Source organism: Labrus mixtus, chromosome 2, assembly GCF_963584025.1.
Source record: "Labrus mixtus chromosome 2, fLabMix1.1, whole genome shotgun sequence".
NCBI lineage: Eukaryota > Metazoa > Chordata > Actinopteri > Labriformes > Labridae > Labrus > Labrus mixtus.
This window is the reverse complement of record NC_083613.1, coordinates 22,894,549-22,917,229: the sequence shown is the minus strand read 5'-3', so window position 1 is coordinate 22,917,229 and position 22,681 is coordinate 22,894,549. Positions and strand designations below refer to the sequence as shown.

At 39.4% G+C, this 22,681-nt stretch overlaps 1 protein-coding gene across 4 annotated transcripts in view; it reads right to left on the bottom strand.

Annotated features, from left to right (window-relative positions):
• lrba (LPS-responsive vesicle trafficking, beach and anchor containing) overlaps positions 1 to 22,681 on the bottom strand; it is a 187,996-nt gene that overhangs the window by 138,512 nt on the left and 26,803 nt on the right. For all 4 annotated transcript variants that reach the window (XM_061057010.1, XM_061057019.1, XM_061057038.1 and 1 more), the window contains exons 3-21: positions 21,277 to 21,377; positions 20,221 to 20,316; positions 18,406 to 18,527; positions 17,457 to 17,583; positions 16,620 to 16,739; positions 14,084 to 14,230; positions 13,143 to 13,340; positions 11,810 to 11,943; positions 10,613 to 10,721; positions 10,047 to 10,199; positions 9,464 to 9,632; positions 9,072 to 9,151; positions 8,507 to 8,569; positions 7,863 to 7,960; positions 7,454 to 7,546; positions 6,470 to 6,578; positions 5,990 to 6,071; positions 3,755 to 3,878; positions 3,452 to 3,644 (exon numbers count right to left, since the gene is read on the bottom strand). In XM_061057010.1, coding sequence (XP_060912993.1) covers positions 3,452 to 3,644; positions 3,755 to 3,878; positions 5,990 to 6,071; positions 6,470 to 6,578; positions 7,454 to 7,546; positions 7,863 to 7,960; positions 8,507 to 8,569; positions 9,072 to 9,151; positions 9,464 to 9,632; positions 10,047 to 10,199; positions 10,613 to 10,721; positions 11,810 to 11,943; positions 13,143 to 13,340; positions 14,084 to 14,230; positions 16,620 to 16,739; positions 17,457 to 17,583; positions 18,406 to 18,527; positions 20,221 to 20,316; positions 21,277 to 21,377 — 2,318 coding nt within the window. The remainder of the gene's footprint in view (positions 1 to 3,451; positions 3,645 to 3,754; positions 3,879 to 5,989; positions 6,072 to 6,469; positions 6,579 to 7,453; positions 7,547 to 7,862; positions 7,961 to 8,506; positions 8,570 to 9,071; positions 9,152 to 9,463; positions 9,633 to 10,046; positions 10,200 to 10,612; positions 10,722 to 11,809; positions 11,944 to 13,142; positions 13,341 to 14,083; positions 14,231 to 16,619; positions 16,740 to 17,456; positions 17,584 to 18,405; positions 18,528 to 20,220; positions 20,317 to 21,276; positions 21,378 to 22,681) is intronic.

The following is a 22,681-nucleotide window of genomic DNA, read 5'->3' as shown; positions in this document are numbered from 1 at the left end:
ATTTAATACCTTACACTAGTTATGGTGATTGTATTTCTACTTCACCTTATAAACTACTTTTGATGCATGGTTATTGAAAAAAAATATATCTGAAAGTCTTTGCAAAGAACCACAGCTTGAGTTGTGTGTGTGTGTGTGTGTGTGTGTAATGTCTCAATAAAGCCAAAAAGGTAAAAGCTGCCAGGCCAAACTACTCTACAGTTTGACATGTTAAGCAACAACTAAACTTAAAACTTCTCCTTTTTGAAATATTACTGTTAAATTACCAGCTCATAATGTGTATAAGGTACTCTGTCAGAGATCTGATAACTTATATTTCTCTTTGGTTTAACATCTTGACATGTATAATGAAGTTAGCTGACGGTAGGAGACTGAAGGACGGAGAGACCTTCTCCTTGTTCTCAGACTGATTTGTTTGCAGAGATGGATGAGGGGCACCTTGGGTGGGTGCAGGCTGAGAGTAGGGGAGGGGGCACTGTTATGTCAGTGTGCCCACCTGCAGGAACATCTGTCTATTCACAGAGACTCACACGGAGTACACTAGAAAGACTGACATAGAATTATATACAATCACACACACACACAGCAAATGTGTATTATGTTGTTTAAATTGTATATATATATATATATATATATATATAAATCGTAGTAGATTTGCTGTGCCTCTGCAAACTACTACTCCATTTTGTGTCAGTAGTAGACAACAAAATGGGGAAATAAATACAAAATAAAACGGCCTTTGGGGGATCAGGAAGCCAACTCACTTCTTGGCAACAAAAATGTCTTTAGCTCTCAGGGAAGTTGAGTTGTAATTAAGAATTTGGAGCTAATCACAATGCACAAATCAAGATACACTGGGATATACATCAAACCCAAACTGATAAAATATATTCAATATAATCAAACTGTTAACAGATAGGCTACACTCTAAAAGGGAGATATAAAATTTGAAGTCTAGGAAATACAGTTGCCCCAACAAGAATGTGCGGCAGGTGTCAGTGAATAAGGGGTTAAATATCCCAAGTTTAATGAACAATAAATATGCAAATGAGAAGAACTCCGAACAGAAATCGTAAACTCATATTGTAACGCACAAATATAGTTATACTTAAGCTGGTGACTGTTTTTTGTGTTTTTCTAGTGTACAGTCAGTATGTTCTTTTTTTAATAGCTGCTTTGAGGTTATTATTTTTCAACTGTGGTGAAAATGTAATAATAAAAAAATTCAGTGCAGAGATTTTCATGCACTGACAATATCTAAACTAGAAAGAGTGTCGAGAGGGAAAAACAAAGTTTCAGCAATAGGCATATTATCTCTTAGTTTGACAAAGTGACAACTACAATAAGGTATACACGAGCCGAATCAAAAGTCCATGTGGAGGAAATGTGTGCAAATATGTATTTGTGAATGCATATATGCACTTATCAAGAGGCTCCCAGAGGGCTGGTTGTATTTATGAGGCCTTGTTTCTCTGATTGTTCTCGCACGGTTTCGATGAATATTCAATGGGCTCGGAGTTAAGGTTTTCCTAGAGCCCAAGAGAAAAGGAGGGCAAAGAGAAAATGCGCCTTGGAACACACAATCTACACAGACACACACACACACACACACACATACACACACAGCCCTGCAGCAGTGGGAGGAGAGAGCAACAGTGACAAACAGCTTTGGTGCTACAAAGGTGGCAGGAAATCTATCAAACGGGACAATAAAATTGCAATTGAGTTTCTTCAGCTTTTTTTTCTAGCAGATGCATGTATCACGGTGGCTAGCTCCCGCTGCAAGTATCCTTCTCACAGGTACAGTAGGGTCCCTGCACTGTGCGGGAAGTGTGTGTGTGTGTGTGTGTGTGTGTGTGTGTGTGTGTGTGTTTGTGTGTGTGTACATGAGTTTATTCATAAACACAAGTCTGATCTTAAACAAGTGCCGGGAACTGCAGCTAGAGCCAAGAAGAAGCAGCATTCATTAAGTGCATATGAAACAGCACCTCTACAGCCTGCTGTGGACAAAGAACAATAAACGATTTCTGCGCTTTGCCACGTCGCAAGGTGAGACCCAAAAAAAAACACTGCAGCTTTTTGAAAAGATGACACAAGAAACAGGCTTTTTTTTTAAATTACATATGACACATTATAACTAGGCAGGAATAGCTAGGAGTATAAATAGTTTTGTGTTACTAACATTAAAATGACAGTCCAATTTGTCAAAACAATAGTTATATATAAGAATCGATGTATACTAAACAGGTTTGTTTTATGAATATTAAAGCAGTGACTTCATAACCAAAAAGACATTTGCAGGGTCTGTTGAATACATATACAGTACGTGTTACATTTAAATTTCCTCATCTTTGTTCCAGTTTTACATCAAATACCGCCCTTGAACCTCCACTAGAGCTCCATTTGTCTGATTTTACCCTGCAGGTTACTTCTGCATTGTTCATGGTGTGGAGAGAAATTCAGGAGTTCAGAGCATCAAGCATACAACACACACACACACAAACACCATCCCGCTAAATGCTGCTTTGGTAGGACTTATCCTCAAGGGCAGTCTGCCTGTGCCCCCTACTGGACGACAACAGTCACGGCACCTTCTGCTACAGTGAAGCGTCTTGTATCACTTCTTTTAACTCAACCTTTAATCTGCCAGGCTTTTAAAAAAAAAAAAAAAAAAAAAAAACCCAGACCACAATCTGACACCAACCTCAATTACTTCACTGCTTTGGAGCAGAGTAGTGAAATGTGATATCAACAATGAATTTCTCAAGTAGTATTTTAAATTCAGCTCTTGGAAATAAGAAGCGAGATTTGTTTTTATCTGTGCAACGTAAAGGAAAGAGACCCTAAATGTAAATAAAGAGTGGAGGGGCTGTTGGGATCCTTCCAATTGGTTTATACTCCAACTAGCTTTTAAATTGTAACCACTGTAGAGACCCCATAGCTTCATCAGATGGGCACACAGAGGCAAGGTTCAATTACTGGGCTACCCTACACTGCGACGATAAGGCTCTGTAATTTCTCATTTTACGAATTGCAATAAACTAAACATATGCGCAACAAAGCTGATGATTCTGACTGGATACTGCTGTAAACCTATCTGGATTTCAACTGAGGAGGAGGGTTATGACTAGAGTCATGTGTTGAACAGTGGAGTAAAAACTGGAGTGTGTTTGTGTAAGTGTCTGTGTGTGTGTGTGTGTGTGTGTGTGTGTTCTGGTGCTTACTACAGAGATATAAAGTGTGTGTGAGGTCAAAGAAAGAGAACCAGGAACGTAACATAAGAGAAGTAAAAATGAAACAGATGAGGAGATAGAAGATCCACAGAGAGAGATAAACAAATCTGTTTTTAACGTGTATGTACGTGTGTGTGTGTGTGTGTGTGTGTGTGTGTGTGTGTGTGTGTGTGTGTGTGTGTGTGTAGGGCATGTATGCTTATAATGAGCGCGCTGACCTTGGAGTGGGTGATGGACAGGGTGTCCACCCAGACGCGCCAGCCGCCCCACTCGTACTTGATGGCGTGATAGAGCAGGATGCGGAAGATGGCGTACACCATCTCTGTGACTTTCTGCTCCTCGCTGTTTCTGGGATTGATGAAGCACAGAGAGAGCATCCACTCCTGCCACACGGAGCACTGCAGCAGGCTCCTGACACAGAATAGAACACATTTATTAAGATCTGAATGTGAATCCCACAGGCATGTAAATACACTGTGCAGACTAGTTCTTTTTTTTTTTCTTTTCGGTGGAATTCTTACCTGCGGTTCTCTCGGCTGTTATTAAACAGTTTGATCATGTCTGACAGGAAGACCCTGCGCACCTCCATGCTCTCGGCAGATGGGGGCGAGTTCTTCAGCAGAGCAGCTATAACCTTCAGAATTTCTAGAAATATTAACAGAATGATAAAGAAGTATATGTTTATAGTTCTGCAGAAATGAATGTAGAAAAGTGCCAAATTAGACTTCTTTTTCTGTTCAAAGAGTGTTTCAGTCGTTTTATTCATGTTATGGCATTAAACTGAATTTTTAAGGATTACAATAAAAAATGTTGAATCTGGAAACATGTATAATTAAGCTTGGAAATAAAACCAGTTCTGTGGTAGAGAGGGAGGACGTGAACAAATCAACGACTGAGTCATACATTGGTATCAACATGTGCAAATCATCGTGTCAAAAACTATATGAACTTCCAGCTTTACACACCTGAAAATCTGTGCCTGTGGTAAGAAAAGCAGAGCAGAGGAGAATAAAAAAAGACCAGGCCATTGATCTTTATCGCACTGTAATGGTTTTGGTATTGTTTCAAACGGGAGATGCAGAGACGCGGGCCCTTTCTGGAAGGCTTGGCTTCGGTTAAACCGAAGAGAATGACTGTTTAGATGAATTATCTAGACAGTGTCAGTGTTCATTTGCTCTGAGTCGAGAGACAGCGGGGGCTTGGATTTCACTTGTCTTTTCAGACCTTGGCGCTAACCGATGCCCCCTTGCCCCGGCAGACGGTTGTGTTGTTTCTACGCCTTAGTCACTCAAATTATGAGTCGCTGAACCTTTACCGCCAGAAAATTACCCCAGCATGTACCGGGAATGAGGACGGAGGGGATGGCGTATTCCTTTCTTTTTTCCATTTGCTCTTGGTTTTCTTTCCCTTGAGTTAATTTGAGGGAAACGGTACTTCCTCGGTTTGTTTGATTGGCTCTGACGTTACTAAAGACTGCAATCAGGGGGCCATTTTGGGAGTTTGTCACAGATTAAATCAAGAAAATGCACGGCAAAGGAGAAACAGACCACCGCTCTTACTTTCCATAGTATGCGCTCACATGTGAAAAAAAAGCCGTACAGGGTTTCTATGATATATACCGCCTGTCTGGGATGGTTGGGTCGGAGAGTTTTTAACACAATAAAGGCTTAAGATAATCAAAGTGTGACTACAGCAGGGCCTTGTCAGATTAAGGCTGGTTGGAAGTAAACCTTGGTTGTGATTATACCAAGTGCTCTGATTTCAAACTGATTAAAGATGTTCCGCGAGTGTGTGCACAAGGTGAATGTATGTGTGGAAGCAGCATTATAAACAGAGAGAGCGGTCTGTTCCTTTCTTTGCTGAAATGAAAACTTACTGTAAAACTTCCAAATAGGAAAAGAGTTTGTGAGCTGACTTTAAATTGGAGGTGAAATAAAATAAGATGGGAACATTGATCAGAGCCTGGAGTTTTAGTGGGTTGTGTTGCTGAATATAACACACTGAGAATGCACTCCCTACATGTAATGATGCTCTTTACACAAATAAAAAAAACCTGTATAATGATTAAAATATGTGCAAGTAGGAAAACAGTGCACAAAATTAAATATGCACAGTATGTGTTTACTTTTATTTACCATTAAAAAGAGGCTTATTTTTTTTAGCTTTATTTTGTTGTCATCATCAAAAAACCTAATTGTTGTTATCCAGTATTTAAACCAAGGGTTTTTTCATACATTTAAAAACATAAAATAAACTTTATTAACTACATTTGGCTGTTAATTCAATAAAAAATTGTAATAAAATATTACAACTTCAACATTAAAGATGCACTTCTAATTGTATAAACTTTCAAATGCATTCAAAATAAATAAAATACTGATGAATACTTAATTCAATTATATCAAAAATAATATTATAACACTAAAATAATTGCAATGTTCTTTACATTTATCACACCTTTATATGTAAATTCATCCTGATAAAGATAGTAACGACTTTCCAATAAAACGAGCAGATGTGTGTTCAATTGTCGCACAAAGTATCCTCACCATCTTCATGTTAGGTTTACTTCTGGGTTATGTGAGAATACCCTCTGTCTGCAGAATTTATGTCATTCATTTGTTTGACTGTATACAGCGATTCGCACGGCTCCATAGGGGAAATATCCTCTGGTGCAGCGAGGAGCAGTAGGTATGTAGAGGGAGCGCTGTAGGAGATGATTTAGGGGAGTAGTGTGGCACAGAGGAGGCACTTACGTGGGTTGAGAATCTTCACAGTGGAGTCGGGGTCCGGATGCTGTTTATGGATCACTTGAGTGCAGATCTGCTCTGTGAGAATCTACCGGGGGGAGAGAGAGAGAGGGGATTCAAGTCATAAATATCCACTCCGGCCCTAGCAATAACAGAGAAACACTCGGCAGTACGGAATACACAAGGCTGCGTATGTTTCACCATCACATCCTTTACTGCGGAATCATTGTCAAATCAAGTTTCTGCGGGTAGTAAGCCACGTCATTTATTATTCCAACCATTATTAATTAAATTATTTACATGTTTAATAAAGATGGGGGGAAACTAAATGAAAGGGAAACAATGTTTGTAAAAAGAGAAGACTTTTCAACGATTGATTGTGATTTAAACGGCTGTTTAAAAACACAAAAACATAGAATGTAAAAAGAGGTTATTACAGTGTGTCGATGTTTTCTATTAGAGTGTGTACATATACACAGGACTGACCTCAAAGAGCACGTTGTAGGTTGTCATGGTGAATTGGTTGGAGTTGAGCATCAGGCGTTCAGTGAGCAGCGAGAAGAGGCCGTGACTCAGCATGACCTCAGCTTTTCTCCTGATCAGGGCAGCAATAGATCAAATGTCAGCCAGTTAGGAAAGATCAGTATTTGTCAAACCACCTTAGTGTCAGAAAAAAAAAAGTTCTTCTAAACTGTCACATGATATGATATACTAATCTGTATTGATATCAATGCGCTAGAATTCATCAAACGATGCTGATTTTAAAGCCAAATCTGGAGTTTTTGATTGTTCAAGTTGTTGCAGCGGTGGAAATCTGTAACAGCATAAATCAGCCGAGCTCCAGCCGTCTTTTGACTTGGAGGAAATGAAAAAGAGAATCCCTGCTGACTAAGTAAGAAGAGTTCTTCAAAGAAAAACCTTCAATGCTTTCATCTATGATTATGCCTCAACTCCCCTTTTAGCTCAAATGTGGACCGTTTACAGATAGTTTCAGTCAAACCTGCATCTGGATTACGGGTATTAAAAAATGGTTGGATGGAATCAACAGGCGGTTGAGGTGAAAAGTACCAGTAAGTCATAAACAGTTTTCATAATGATAATCAGACCCAGTCACCCTCCGTAAAGTACTATCAACAGATTACTATTCACGCGACAGTATTTCCTGGTTATTGTGTTGCTTAAAAAACAATTAAGATTCTAACTTTGCCCTTTAATTATTCAAACAGGAACATTAAAAAAATTACATAAAGCTTGTGGAAGAATAAATACAAAGTCTTAATATTGTGCATCAGAGCAATCAAAACTAAACTCCCTTTCCTTTTGTGACATATCACTTGATTATTAATAGAAGTCTGAGTTTCAATGTATTATTTTACATTTATAATGCAGACTCAATTATATTACATTTTCCAAACATCAGTTCTATACTCTGGTTATGTATCCAATCCTTCTTGTAATGACCATACGTACTTTGGTGTCATGTGTTTCAGGAAGTAGCCCATAACTTTGAGTGCCTGCACTCGGATTGGTTCACATTTTGAGGCCAAAAGCTTGTAGATCACACTGTGAACAGAGAGACACAAATCACATTAAACATTCAGTAAAAGCATTTAAAATATTAATCTATTAAGTAAATACGTTTAGCTCTTCATTAAGGATTAGGCAAAAAAAACAAAAAACATATATGTACCCCCCCCCCCCCCCAAAAAAAAGACCAACAATAAAAAGCGTTGCATTTAAATACACTGACGAATCACTGAAGTTATAAAGTAAATACAATTAGCGCCTACTTTTACCATTTCAACTACGATCTAATACATTCTTAAGAAACTGCGAGTACATCTGCAAATCATTTGAAAAACAAAACCAGGATCATTACCGAATCCCGTTGCGCTGGTCGAAGGCCTGGACCATGGACCCAGGATGTTCCGACATCAGAGCGACCAACAACTGCAGGACGTCCATGAGATTATCATCCTGAGAGACAAAGAAGAAAAGCCACATTTACTTCAGTGTTCAAGGACACTGAGGATAATGAGTGGTTTTTAAGATGATTCAATACTGTATTATTTAGTTTTTTTAAGAGGAGGGAGCAATAGTAATGGGAGAGGGAAAGGTTGTGAAAAAATATGTACAAATAATGGAATACATCATGAGCATTTAAACTGTAGAATCACAATAAACGCTGCTTTATAAAATGAGGGGCTGTAACATGTCAGTGGCATTTCCGGGCAATGCCACTGACAATATTTCAGCCTCCATTCTTACAAGGTTCACTGCCTTTCTGACTGATCTGACTGATTCAGTTTTTATGCATCGCACCACGGTAAACAAAACCACTGCTGCCAGGACCTCTGACTGGCAGACAAAATAACAAGAAACAGTGATGCTGCCTTCAGAAACAGGAATGGCTCTTACTCTGGTTATCAGATGGTGGGAAGACACAAAATAGAGTACAGAAGTGTTATGCTGCCCTCTGGTGGTCAGTGCTGCAAGAACAACAGAACACATTCGCATACATACCTCGTGCATGGTAAGGAGGTAGTTGAGGATACTCTGTAGCTCGTCTTCCTTCACTCCATGATCCTGGAATATATGATTTATTTATTAGTTTGATTATTGTTTCTTGCATAAATAAAATGTTGAGTCCTACACTGGCCACTACATTGCAAATACACCAGAAACCAGAAAGTAAAAACTTTTTTTTTCTTTTACAATCTGTATTCCCCAGATAGAGTTCCACCTCATTAAATAATCTTCTGTGTTGCAAGTATAAACATACAACTGCACAACATATCTGTGAGCTATAGTAAAATTGAATAATGCTACACACTTAAATAAGAGTTCTGGGTTTAGCAAGACTTAACTCAACTCTTAATGCTTGTGCATATGGTCAGTGCCATTGTTAATCAGACTGCAACACTCCTGCCATCAGTGAGCAACCCCATATTCCATACAAACACCAGAGAAGGAAACACAATGACATGTCTTCTGCAATCTAATTCAGCACTTTCTGAAGCAAGTTAATAAACTCAGTGTGGTGTTTGGAGAGAAGGGAGGGTGTCTGGCTTTGGCTTCATGAACTCACCTTCATGATGAGCTGCTTGACAAACAACAACAGAAAGGCTCGCAAAGGAAAGAGCTCCTTGTCTTTTGGCCTTGGACCATCTGAAAACCGAAACACAAAACGATGGCTGTTGAAAGCGACTTATAAATGATCAACTCAGCACCATCTATTGAGATAAGAGACATCTTTTTTCTTCCTTTCAAAAGCTAAGTTCTGCATCTGAGTGTTTGTTGCAGTGTGTTCATATGTGTGTGCATCATTTTTCTAGGCTTGTAATATCTAGCTTTATATGCATTGTCTGTACATACTGTATATTTTAAAGAAATGATAAAAGAGGGACGTAAACACCACCCAGGGTATTATAACAAATCTGCATTACAGTATAGTTTTAGCATTTTTTTATGCATACTCACCGAGGCCTTTGGGCACAACTCCGCTGCGGTCCTGTGGGTTCACAACCCAGTAGTAGTATTTCAGTGTGTGCATGACCTGAAGTACAGTGCCCACTCTGCGGATGGTGTTGTAGATGGTGACGGTGCTGATGAACTCTGTTGCTAGGTAAGTGTAGAGTGTTAGCTGCACCTGCAAAAGATTAAGAACATTTATAATATTCATACATGCAGGCTTGATTTTGTATTCAGTTTTAAGGTGTCCTAGCTTTTAAGAAAAAAGTAAAAGCTTCTAAGCTTCTAAGCCCCAAGCGTTGTAGGCAAGCCCTTCTCATTTAAATAGCATTCACTGAGTTACAGGTTTAGGGATAACCTTGGACTCTGAGCTGAACTCTGAAACAATGAAAATTAAAAGTAGGGCAAGACTGTACAGAGCAAGAGAGGCTGATTATGACTGTGCAGGATTGTTTGAGAGACCATGTAGCGGTGACAGATCTGTGTGTGTCTTATCTAAATGTTTAAACACATATTTCCATCTTTAAAGAAGTGAATATCAAAATAATGGTGCTGTGTCTGTGATGTGTGTATGTCCATGTATTTAAGTTACCTTGGCAGGGGCATGAATCCAGATGGCAGGGTTGAACAGAATGTGATCACACAGCTGCTTGAGCAGCAAGATGCCGTTCTGCAAATTGCTAAGGTATCTGGAAAAGGCCAGCACGATGTCCAGGACAGGCCGGGTCACGTGCACCTTGGAAGACTGGAGCACAGACAGGGAGACAGAAAGTGTGATAGGAGCACAATAGGAGGTGGAAAGAAAAAAAAAGAGAGAGCAGCGATATGTCAGTAGACGGAGGCAGAAATGTGGAAAGCAGAATGGGGTGAATGAGGCTCGACACAGGGGAGGGGAGGGAAAGGGCACATGCAGAGAAAGACGAGAAGGAGCTCCTCTTTTGCCTAACAAGCACACAGGCCAGCTGTGACCTCCAAATACAGCTGAGGGGAAACAAAGTACGCCTCATATTAAATGTTTGTGCTGGTGTGAGCATGTGTTTGTGGGATTTAGGGACTCAAGATCCGCCCCATCACTGTACTGAGATCATTATGTGGTACAGGAAGATGGCTCTCTTGTGTATTTTTGTGCCAGCTGAGTCAGTTTTGTGTTTGTCTCACCTTCTCCAAAGTGTAGCCAATGACGAGGAAGCCTTTGCAGGCCAGGACCTGCTCTTGCATAGCCACGGAGTTCTTTAAGAGCTCCATCACAAAGGAAAGCAAAGTGCAGCTAAGAGGACGACCGACAAACAGCAACAAAAAAAGAGAGAGTGAGAGAGAGGAGAGAGAGTTAGACAGTGACAATAATCTATGTAAGCTGCTGACAAAGCCCTGACGGTGAAGGGCATATCCTACATGAAATGTGATTGAATGAGGGTGTCATGTCCCTGTTGTGTTAGCAGGACAGATTCTGGTTAGCATCACCTTGAGGGCAGCAGATATTACAGCCATGCTATTTACAAGCAAGATGTCGTCAAAGCTTTTAAAAACTCAGCCTGACATCAAAAGTCTGGAATATGAAACAGCATGCTTACTTTAGGTCTCTTTTTGACAGAGCAATGACTAAATGTTTTACACTCTGACAAACAACTGTTGACACAAAGCGCTGGAAATAACAACGCTCATTGGCTGTCTGGGTACCTTCCAGACATATACTGATATTGTACATCTGAACAGTTTATTTCAGAATATAGTTATTCAGTTTAACATAAGGATTAAAGTTCTAATTTGATTGACTGAAAAGTTCATCAGTAATCAGGGAGGAGTGTCACTTTTAAAAATGTGAAAATATTTCAAATATTGTTTTTTATTATTTGTATTATCTGAAATGCAGTATTTAAAAGTGCAGTGTTAATAGAGACATTCAAACTACTTTACATTGAAGCCTTAGAGTCTAGAGAAAGACAGAATTAGAAAATTAATCTTTAATATTTCAAAGCCTCATTTGTAAACCTTTACTAACAACTGGAGTCAAGTGTTTGTCCACCTGAGTTCACCACTGAAGAACAGTAACTGTGGCTAACTTGTCAAAAACTGTGATGCCAGTACCTCTATGATGAATCCAATTTCCTTTTATTAAACTTTTATTAAACTTTTACTAGCTGTCAAATGTTTAAATGTAACAGCCCATATTACACCGTGTCAGCATTATATTCTTCTTTTAGGGTAGAAACATCGTCCTGATTCATGATGCCAGTAAAGCAACTGAACTCCTAGCCTTCATATTTACACTACAATGTGTGACAATGACTTAATGCAACACGATATGATCTTGATGTAGTGGAAGACAAACAAGTGTGCGTGTGTTTGTGTGTTTACCAGACGGAGGTGTCCAGCTCGTGGCTGGAGGGCTGGCAGAAATCCAGCTGTGCAAACAGAGGGAAGAGGACCTGCACGCCTCCGATAGAGTGTATGCCACTCTGGACTGAGTGAGTCACCACGGCCTTCACGTCCTGCCGACACAAACACATAATGCAGCTCCATTTAACATTTAATATAGCCGACATTTGCACATGCGTCACACAGGTACTTGCTTTAATAACACCAGTGATATGCAGTGAAGTATTAGCAAGTTTTTTATCCTGACAGGAACAAACTCTTAAGAGACACTTTTAATCTGTGTCCATCAATATCTAGTCTTAATTTCACCCCCTATTTTACCTTTATAACAACACAAGATAACAGATGTTGTCAGTGTTTAAGAGGATAAATATAATGCCAACATTTCAATACTGAATACTTTATTTCTTTCGATCAGTAGTGAATAAATCATGAGGATGAGTTCAAATTGATCTTTTTTTTCTTTGAGTATTGGATTCTGGTGCAGGCTTCGTTGTTGTTGTATGTTGCAATACCAACACAGGCTTTGTAAAACTTTCCCTCTCTATAGGATTGGAATGTTGGAGCATGGTGTAGCTGAGCAGAAAATATAGGTCACATATTCATTCATATTTCACACAGTGTATGTTCGTGGTTGTATGCGTGGTGGTGTGTTGGAGGAGGCACATGTTTGTGTGGCAGCAGAAGCCTCGCTCATACAAACACACAAAGCACTGTCTTTGATGAGAGGGCATGAGAGAAAACTCAATTAGTGTTTGAGAAAAAAGAAAACTCAATATGAGTGAAAACCAATGTTGTGTGTGGTTATTGTGTTGTTTGTATATATGTGTAGGGAGGGTGCTTGTAAGAAGCATATGGAAAGCTTCCACAAGAGTTCTCCTACCTTTTTTCTAAGGAAAAATGCAATAAAAAAAAACACATGCATGTCATTCTGAATCTCAGCCAAGAGAAGGCTAATTCCATAATTAGAGCACCAGGCTAGCATTTTTCAGCTGCTGTTGGAGTCGGACTAGCTGAACACACTTCCGCCTCTGCCTTAATGAGGCTATTAAAACGAAAAGAAGCCAACCCGGCCACTTTCATTTTTCACAGAGGAAGAATGAAAGAGTAAAGCATGAAACATATTTAACAGTGAGAGGGAAGGAGCAGGCGTACAGGTGGGGAAACAATTTGCGACGACAATGCTTTAATCTTGGTGAAGCATGTTGACTCCGGGTTATATTCAAATAATGGCAGTCTTAATGATATCTGCTCTGACTTAAATGGAAACGGCTGTTACACGAGTAAGATTGTTCGTTAAAAGGATAATTACCTGCAGCATGAGAGAATGCGGTGAGTGGACGAAAATGGAGGCGTTGTCCTTAGGAGAGGACTCAAGGCAGAGCTGGGCATCTGTGGCGCGAGGGTTGTAAGTGAAGGCGATGCTGGAGGACAGTTTGCCATCGTACAGTAAGGTCTTATGATGCTCTGCAAACAGCAAGTCACTCTCAGCCTTGTACTTGAATGTGCCCTAAAGAGGAGGACATGGAAGGCAGAAGGACAAAATACAGTAGTAGAACATTAATGAGACGGGTAAGCCAACTCATCTATTTTTTTTTACCACAATATAATGACAACCAACAATGAGGTGGTCTCCAACTACTTTTATTTTTGGTTTGTTTAAAAATGTTTCACTGACTGACATGGACATTTATTTTAATCACGATAAAGCACCATTGAACTACAGTATGCAAGTTCTTCTTTAGTCTGGAGCTTCAGTTGTTGTGGTACTAAAACTGCAGTATCAGGTGTTGGCAAATACACAAGCCAGTTCACTGTTACAAAACCTACATGCATACATGAGCCCCCTTTAGACAATGTACTACTGTTGATTTCTTTTTGTGAAAATTAACAATAAATTTGAATAAGAAATAAGAAAAAAATACATGTTTATGTTAAAAATCAGGGTTTATGTGACATCAGAAGGGGGCCATGAGCTGAGCTGCTGTTAGCATTAGCTCAGTTAGCAGTATTTTTTCAATCTACAAATTAAAAAAAACAAAGATGGCAATCAAATCACATAAAAGTGAGGTTTTAAGTATTGCCTGAAGCTGTTAAATTATGATAGTGTAAAAATGTTTTAAAGCAATGGTATGCAGGCTGTATTGAGTTTATTCCCAACAGTCAAGGCAATGTCTCCTAAGCATACGAGAATAAAAACACTGTCATTGAAACAACTCTAAATGTATCGTCAAGTACTTTATGCCTTCAAACCTGGTAACCTGGACCCAGCTGATAGATAGCCAGTATCTGAGCAGCACTGAGACTCTCTCCAAACAGGTAAACAGCCCCCATCTGTCCACAGAACACACGGTTGGCATCTGCTGTCTCCGACGATCCAAGGAAACACTTGTCAAACGTCTGCAGCAGGAGAGACGCAGGTAAGAAGATGTAGAAGTAAGATTAGAGAAGCCAACAAAGGCAAAGAAATAGACAGTTAAAGATGCATAGAAGGAAGGGAGGGTGGAGGAAATAGGGATTTTAGAGAGAGAATAAAAAGTATAGACAAGACCAAAAATAGCCAGAAAAAAACAGAGGGAAATGCATATAATGTTCCCACTAAATTGCAATACAAAACGTCAACTATAAGCACACTGTAGCTAACAAGATAAAGACTGATCTTCGTCTGGTCATGGTCAGTGAGGCAGAGCACAAATGTTGAGGAGGATGAGGCCACATCTCAATCAAGTAGCTAATTTGCCTTGTGACAGTCTGACACATCTGGAGGATTACGACGCACTGTGGAGGCATTTTCATTCCACAACAAATTTGATTTTAGAAGCTCGTATGTCAGCGTGACAGAAAGTAGTCCTGGAGAGTGTGACAGAGTTCATACAGTGATGTGCGTGAGGAGAAGGGTGTGTATATGTAGCTGTTTTTTTAACTGTACTATAAGATGCTTAAAGGTGGAGAGAATGGTTTCAACCCCTCTCTGACAAAAAGGACTCAGTTTATATATATATACTGTATGTGTGTGAAGAGGGCATGGGGAGAATGTCTGCTGTTCAGTGTTTGGTACATGCTCCTGCTGCAATATCTAATTCTGAAATGTATAATATTATAAGCAGAAAATCTGTAACATGGACTGACCTTCACAACCAGGAAGAAGACTTATTCTAGACAACAGTTGGAATTGTACATGGGATTTGTTTTCTAAGTTTTATGAAGCTACACTTCAGCAGTGTATCTGCTGGCTCAGCTTGTGTTACATGTCTTACAACAGCGAAGGAGGACACTTTATGTTTGATTTAGTAAAGTTATTGCCAGAACTTAACAAGTGCCAATGCTCTAATATATCGGGGGTCAGATATTTGGTTTGCAATTGTTTGACATATGCAGCAATGTAGTTGGCCTTTTTCTCTCATAATGTTTTTTGTCTCTGGTCTCTTTTGTTTTCTAGTGCCATGTGAGCCCATGCAGGCTGGGCATCCTTTTGGTGCATGACACGTCAAAAAAATAAACAACTATTTCTACTACTCTAAATATTTAAGCTTGCCAGAGGGCATCATGCAGTTATATTTATAGTTTGCAGAATGCCACATAACACATTAATTCATGAGAACGGCCTACATAGAAGAGCAGTTTGACCTTTTGGGTAAATATTTTTATTTCCCGTCTTGCCAAGTGTTACATGAGCAATCAAAACCACTCTTACTGTGTCTGTAAGGGAAACATTAAGCTTAATGGGGCAGCCAGATATCTTAGCTAAGTACAAAAGCTGGAGACAGGAAAACAGCAAGCCTGGCTCTATGCAACGCCTGGCTCACACTTCCTAACCTCTGACTTTTGGAGACGGCCACCTCGATGAACTTCCGCAGCTCGCGTGGATTTTCTGTCCACACAGACTGCCTGACTGCTGTGTGGCTCAAACTGCAAGCCCCATCTTTCTAAATCAGGTTTGCCTTTATAATAGGTGTTTTTGGACCAAAAAGTTCTGGGGACTTTTCACTAAGGAGGAACAATCCACTAGGGAGTTCTCTGAGAACTACACACCATGGGAACTTTTTTCTGTCTGCATTCACACCGCCATGGTACCTACTCTGAAGCAGGAGCTAAAAAGGTTCCTCTAAATGAGGATCAGGAACTAAAATAGTTCTTAGTTCCTGTGGTGGGTAATCAATACGAATTGGGGAGGGCTCCAACAGTTCCTAGATCTATGAAAAAGTTCCTGCGGTCCAAAATCACCTAATGCCTTTTAAAAAGTAAGTTTTCATTGAATTTCATTATAATTCATTTATATTTCATTTGACTGAACTCTGAAATGGATACAAATGGAGTTGAGTGTTGTTACATATTCTAGTTATTTCCACTGAACCTGTGTTGAGACGTGTCATTTTCTTAGTGTGTGGAGTCACAACGATGATAGACAAATTATTTCCACTAAGAATTGTAAGATTTGTGAAAAAAATGATTGAGGCATCACACAAACTCCTCAGGTAGACAGTATGGCGCAGCAGGTGCATGTAACAAACTGACGCTCTGAATTTTAACACGTTAGACGTTATTAGTTTTATACATTTTTGTATTAAGGGGGCATGTCCTGAACTATTATGTGATGCAGTAACTTCCTGCTTTTCCAGCCTTTACTCTACAAAGCTGCTGATAGCACCTTCATACTTAGTGAACACATATTAGAGTGGTGTCATTTTCAAGTAGTCACACTATCATCAAAGAGAATGTATTCATACATATGAAGTTATAATTCAGGAACCTCGATGGCCCGACTGCAGTTCAAATAGTTGCTACTTACGTCACTGGTGTTGACAAACCAGGCGATGTCTCCAAAGGAAGCCAGCTCCCCGTTCACATAGCAGCTAATCTCGCTGTTTTTCCAGCGGTTGTAGACGTGAACGAGAGTCACCATGTACCACTGCGGCAACAAAAAAAAGAAGCACACTCTCACAATGAAAATCTATTTCTGTATATGTGGAGTATCAATCACACAAAACAAGATATAAGTCAGCATGAGGTGAGAATCCTGTCGACTCAATTACGCTGATCCCATCATGTTCCTGTGCCCTCGAGCAAAAAATCCCTCAGCACCTGCTCAGATTTCTCATTTTCTCCTCAAATACGTTACCAGTGTTATCACAATGGAATCAGTTATTATGGTTTCCTCTGGACAAAGATGAACAGGCATTAAAAATAGAGTTAAAAAAACAACTAAACTGAGTTCCGAGTTCCCGTGAGTTTTATTGACGTAAGGTGGTGCCTTCATGCCCAGGGGGAAGAGCAGGATTTTTTCATTTTGTCCACAGGCTGAGCATCTTTCTCAGCCCCAGTGGCCTCCTGAGTGTGCTGTGCCTGCAGGGGGACTGAGAGTATTGGATAATCCCTCTCTCCTGTCGCCCTAATTCCTCCTTATTCCAGTTTTGCTTCTCCCAAGAGTCAGGTACGACGTGACAGTTCTTTCCTACAGGAAGGTCTCATGTTTTGTATGTGTGGATCTGTGTGTGCGTGTGATTGATAGCGTGTTGGCTGACATATCTGTGATCTATTTATAGATATTTCTGGGATAAGACTTTTTATACTTGTGATATTTGCTTCACCCATGTAATCAAACCTCTGCCTGTGTTTTGCTTGGTACCTTTTGTGGTTTGAAGTCGTACTTCACACAGTGCTGGAATCCTTTCCCCTTGGATTTTAATGAGGTCACTATCAAACAGCCGCCCACAAAGTGTGCAGAGTAACCCATGCCTTTACTGGTGCGGAAACTGAAAAGAAAATTACAGGGACACACAAACAAACAGTTTCTGAGTGAAGCTTCACGATTTTATAATGACTACATTCAAGGGCAACAGAGGGGTAGGCAGTGTCCAATTTATCAAATAAACACTTCAAAAAGGAGGCTCATAAGGATAAAGATAGCAAACAATCATTTCTCAACTTCACAGACTCTTCCCATCATTCTCCATGTTCTGGCAAGACCTGGCCCCACTGTGTGATTTAGTGAATTAATCTCGTTTTAAAAAGGGCACTGGGCTGAAGAGGAGCTTTTATTCAAGATTCTTTCAAGCAGCTCGTCGGCTGTACAGCCTGGTTATCATTTTCACAGATTCCCCTACAGATCCCTGTTGTATAAATTAGATTTTTGACAGAAAATTAATTACTGGTCGACAAGAAGATGATCAGAAGGCTTGACTTATGCGCTCCACAGAGGGGAGGCTTATGATGATGAGGAGGCTGGAGAGATGAAGGAGGGGGAATAGTGACTGTTTTCTCATGTGTGAGGCTGGAGGCTGCTCTTCTACAGCACATTTTAGGGATTCAAATACATTCATCTTAGACATACGAGGGACGGATCTTCTTGTGCTTTATGCATCAGTGTAACACCAACGTTAATACCATTCCCTTGTCTTTGTATTATTTGTACAAGGAAATGTTCATTAAGTTCTTTGGCATATTTACTACTTCTGCAGTCTGTACTTTATGTTCAAAATGACACTGTAGCTGCTTTATATTCATCAAACATTTGAATTCAACACAAAGGACAATGTTTTGAGCTAACTGCTTAAATTGAAAGAATTGTTACCTACCAGTATAAGTAAGGCTTGTCTTTGTCTACATTGATGTTGTTGAGGGGATCCATGCGGAGCCACGTGTGGAACGTAAACCCATTCTGGTACGGCCATTTTGCTATAGGAGGCAGAGCTATAGCCTGACAGGGGGGAACAGAGGCAAACAGAAGAGGATATGAGATGGGGTCTCCACTAGCTGAGAAATGAAAAGACCCATAGAGCACATCAAAATGTGGTCTGATACTAAAGGTTATTCTTAAAGTAGAGAAATTCATGTCATGGTTTTTTTTTTTAAAGGATTTGGCAAACGGAAACTGTATACAACCACCAGTCTTAATAGTGCGTGTGTGTTTTTGAGTGTCCCTGTGTGTCCATCCAGGCCTTTCTTCTTTCTCATTAGCAGGGCAACACAAAAACGCAAGGTGTGAGTGCACATTTCCAACCCACTGCTGGCTGACACAGACAAATACTAACAGAGTTCAAATCAACAAAATCAGACCCAAATGGCACGGTGGACTCATAAAGGACCATCACCATGGCAATGGAGGGTTACAGGAGCTGACAGCCACACACACACACACTCTATGAATATATGAGGACCAGTAATATTCCTACTTAGGGTAATGAAAAGTTCATCCAACTTGATGCTTCAAATAACTATTTGCCTCGTCCTTTTATACACAGAAAAATGCTGAAAATATATTAGAATTCACATCCATCAGATCGTGATATATTTATTCTTTACAACTAGTGAATGATCAATGAGTCATTTAGTATAAAGGTAAGAAGAAATTATCATAATGAGCATGAGCATGATACTTAACACATTCAAATTGTATTCATATACAAATGTATTTGGGATAAGCTATGCTCACTATTTAGCAAAGTGAATAAAGTGTGCGCGATGCTTACATTAACTCAATCATTTACAGAAAGAAAAAAAAAGAAAAGAAGTAGTCTAATGTTTTATGGTACTAACAACAAAGAACAAGGATAAGGAGGTTTTGAATAAACTAATGTGCAGGACAGTTGCAACTAACATTCTCAAAGCAGGATTTTCATAGAGCTAGTGGGCATCAGCCACTATGTGATATGCTTAGACACAATATGTAGACTCAGTACAATGCTTACACAAACAGTTTCATTTCAATAGTCCAATAGCATGTGAGGCTCGAGGAGGGTAATTGAAGACTTTGTTATTTTCTGATGCCTATTGATTACAGGACAAATGAACGGCTAACAGAAACAAAATGAAAGGACTCCGGAGAGATAATCATTTAATATCAGAAGTGCTATGATTTCCCTTTGTAAGATGAAAATAAGACGTTTTATTTTAAGTTTTAGGAGGAAGACATAGTAGAGTTCTACGGTCTGGTGACTAACCATTTATTAACACCTACAGTATTATAACCATCCTGCTCCTGATTTGTACAGTAGCAGATTTCTTCAGTATGAGCGTGCATGTATATTCATGTTAATCTTGGAAAAGATAGTTTACCTTTTTGTTACTTCATTGTTATTTAGAATACACATTGTTGCATACCCCATATTATACTGTATTGTTCCATACTATACTGTGTTAAGATGTTATATTCTTTCACTGTTGTTTACATAACTCGCTGCTATTAATCAAAATATGTCACGTTAAGTTGTCATTTACTGCATAGCACATCTGTATTTGTCTTGTATTGTTCACTTTACTCCTTCATAAACCATTTTAATATACCATTACCTTCTATTTTATCTCTTGTGTTATTTATTCTTATTTTAGCTCCCATTTCCCTTGCAATTTTCTTTCTAGGTGCACTGCTGCACATCATGTGGCATACTCACAGCTGCATTTTTCCCTGGAAAGCTGAAGAAGGAGTCTGGGCCACTTCTGTGAGCCATGTACTTCAGAACTGACAGAAGCTTCACTGCATGACGAGGCTGCGGAAAGAACACAAAAACAAGCAAGGACCATCTCAGACATGTTGTGTTGAAGTGCATACACATACACGGACAAGTCTATGAACCCTCAGTACACACTTACATATTGTACGTACAGTCAAGCTTTGCTAAATCTAAAATTTCCTACTACAGAGAAAATGTATTCAGTTGCAAATTAAAACAAATCACTACCTAAATTTGATTCCATAAAATACTGATTATTGTGAAGAAACATAGTTCCCTGCAAAATACCCCCATGAAACACGTTTACAAAACAGAAATCAGATGATGGATCACAATTTTCAACAAGCTTGTAGTTAATCATTTTCTGAACTAAAGCACTGGATGAACTTCGGCATGTATCCCATTCACTTTGTCTCCCCAGATATTTCACAAGTATGAGATTAAGAGAGGAGCTTTGGCAAGAGTTGCTTGAAAAAAAAAGGTGAGGTGAAATTTAGAGGCATAAATAAGACTTGCCCTATTTCCTTCACCACTGGCTTAGTATCACTGATAAATGGGTTTCTCTCCTTCTCTTCCTCGCTTTGTTAGTCTCCACTTTTGTGTGACTGGTCCTGAATGAATGTAGCAACTTATCTTCTGTATATGTGTCATGTATCTGTTTATTTACTGTGGATATTACCTTATAGCCACATTGAGCCCAGACAATCTCATTTAGATGACTTGTGTTGTCTTTTGCTGACATTATTTTATGACGTAATACGGGTTGGAAATGGTAAGCTAAATTCAGAACTTCCGTAATCCAGGAGCGACCTTATCTATTGAATGTGGGCTGCTGCTGCTGCTCTAGATCCAAGAAGCAGTAGTAGTTTGATTTATGTTGTCTATGTGACTAGAGCTCTGGCCTGTGCGTTGGAAGCAGTTGCATTGTTGCTGACACATTCCTCATGCTGGTCTCAGACAACCAAGAATGATCACTGTGGCATGACTTTGACTCACCCACTGGCCTTTTTCCCCTTGCAGCTTGCTGAAGAAAAGCTTCAGCTCTTTCACCGTGATGCTGTAGCTGGCGAGCACGCCCAACATGTCCACCAGGAGGTCTGCAAGAAACACACACACAGAGCAGCAAAAAGAAGTTCGATAAAGAAACCAACAAGATTCAGAATTGTATGTTAAAACAGAAATAATGACAATACATAAAGATGAACTTAAAGTTTGACTAAAAGACCTTTAATTTAAGGTGTGGGACAAAATACTGATAAGGCTATATACTGTATATATATATATATATATATATATATATATATCGTGGTCCTGACTCGTGTGATACAATTATCATATCACAGGTGCCAAATACTGATATACTGATATATATTTTACTTAAAACTATACAATGCTCTGAACAGATTTGACCTTCTGTATCACTACTTCATGACTCATCAGGATTGTGCTACTGCTCATGGCATGAATGATGGTAATGAGAACGGAAGATAACTGTCCAAAGAAGAAGAAGGCAGCAGGATAATGTCAGACAGTGGTGAAAAGAAGCTACAAGATTAAACATGGGGGGGGGGGGCGCGCTCGAAGCCTAGGGGTTAGTGAGCGCGCCCCATGTGTCCTCCAAGCGGGCGGCCCAGGTTCAGATCCAACCTGTCCCTGATTTCTAACTCTATCCACTGTCATATCTCGACAACAAAGGCATAAAAAAGCCCACAAATAATTCTTTAAAAAAAGCATGATAATGGGTAAAACTGTCACCAGATTGTAGTGGTGAAATACATGAATGCAATTTATATTCTTCACTTCAATAGATATCATGATGTATTATGATACAGTTGTCTTGAAATATATCTTATATTGAAGAATCACAGTATTGTGATGTTATTGTTTTGGGCCACATATCGATCGCAACAGTATCGTATTCTGTATTGTGAGTTGACCAGCAATTTCCTCTCCTATATCATGTGGTCCCTGATTTTAACTAGTTTTATTCATATTTTTTAACCTAACCTAATGATTCTTATAATAATCCCTATTTTGATCATCTGAATGGTACTGCTCCCATGTTAATCAGCTAAGATATATTAAAAAGGACAGTAGGGTAAGCCAGACCTGAGTAAAAGCAAATGGCAGACTTAGAGTAGAAAAGATGCTTGGAGTCTTCAGTGCAGCTTCTTTTATGACTGATTACTGACTAATGATGAGGTATGACATAACAGATCTGTGACTAGTGTGCACATACACTAGCCACTGGTTTAATCTTCCTAATTTAAGTATGAGTGGCAGTTACATGTGGCGGGTCTTATTCTACTTTAGTCGTATTAAAGCACAGCTGCTTGGTCCTGTCCTTCATTATCATTTTTTCAGGATATTATGACAAGATGAAGAGAGACTTTAATCTGAA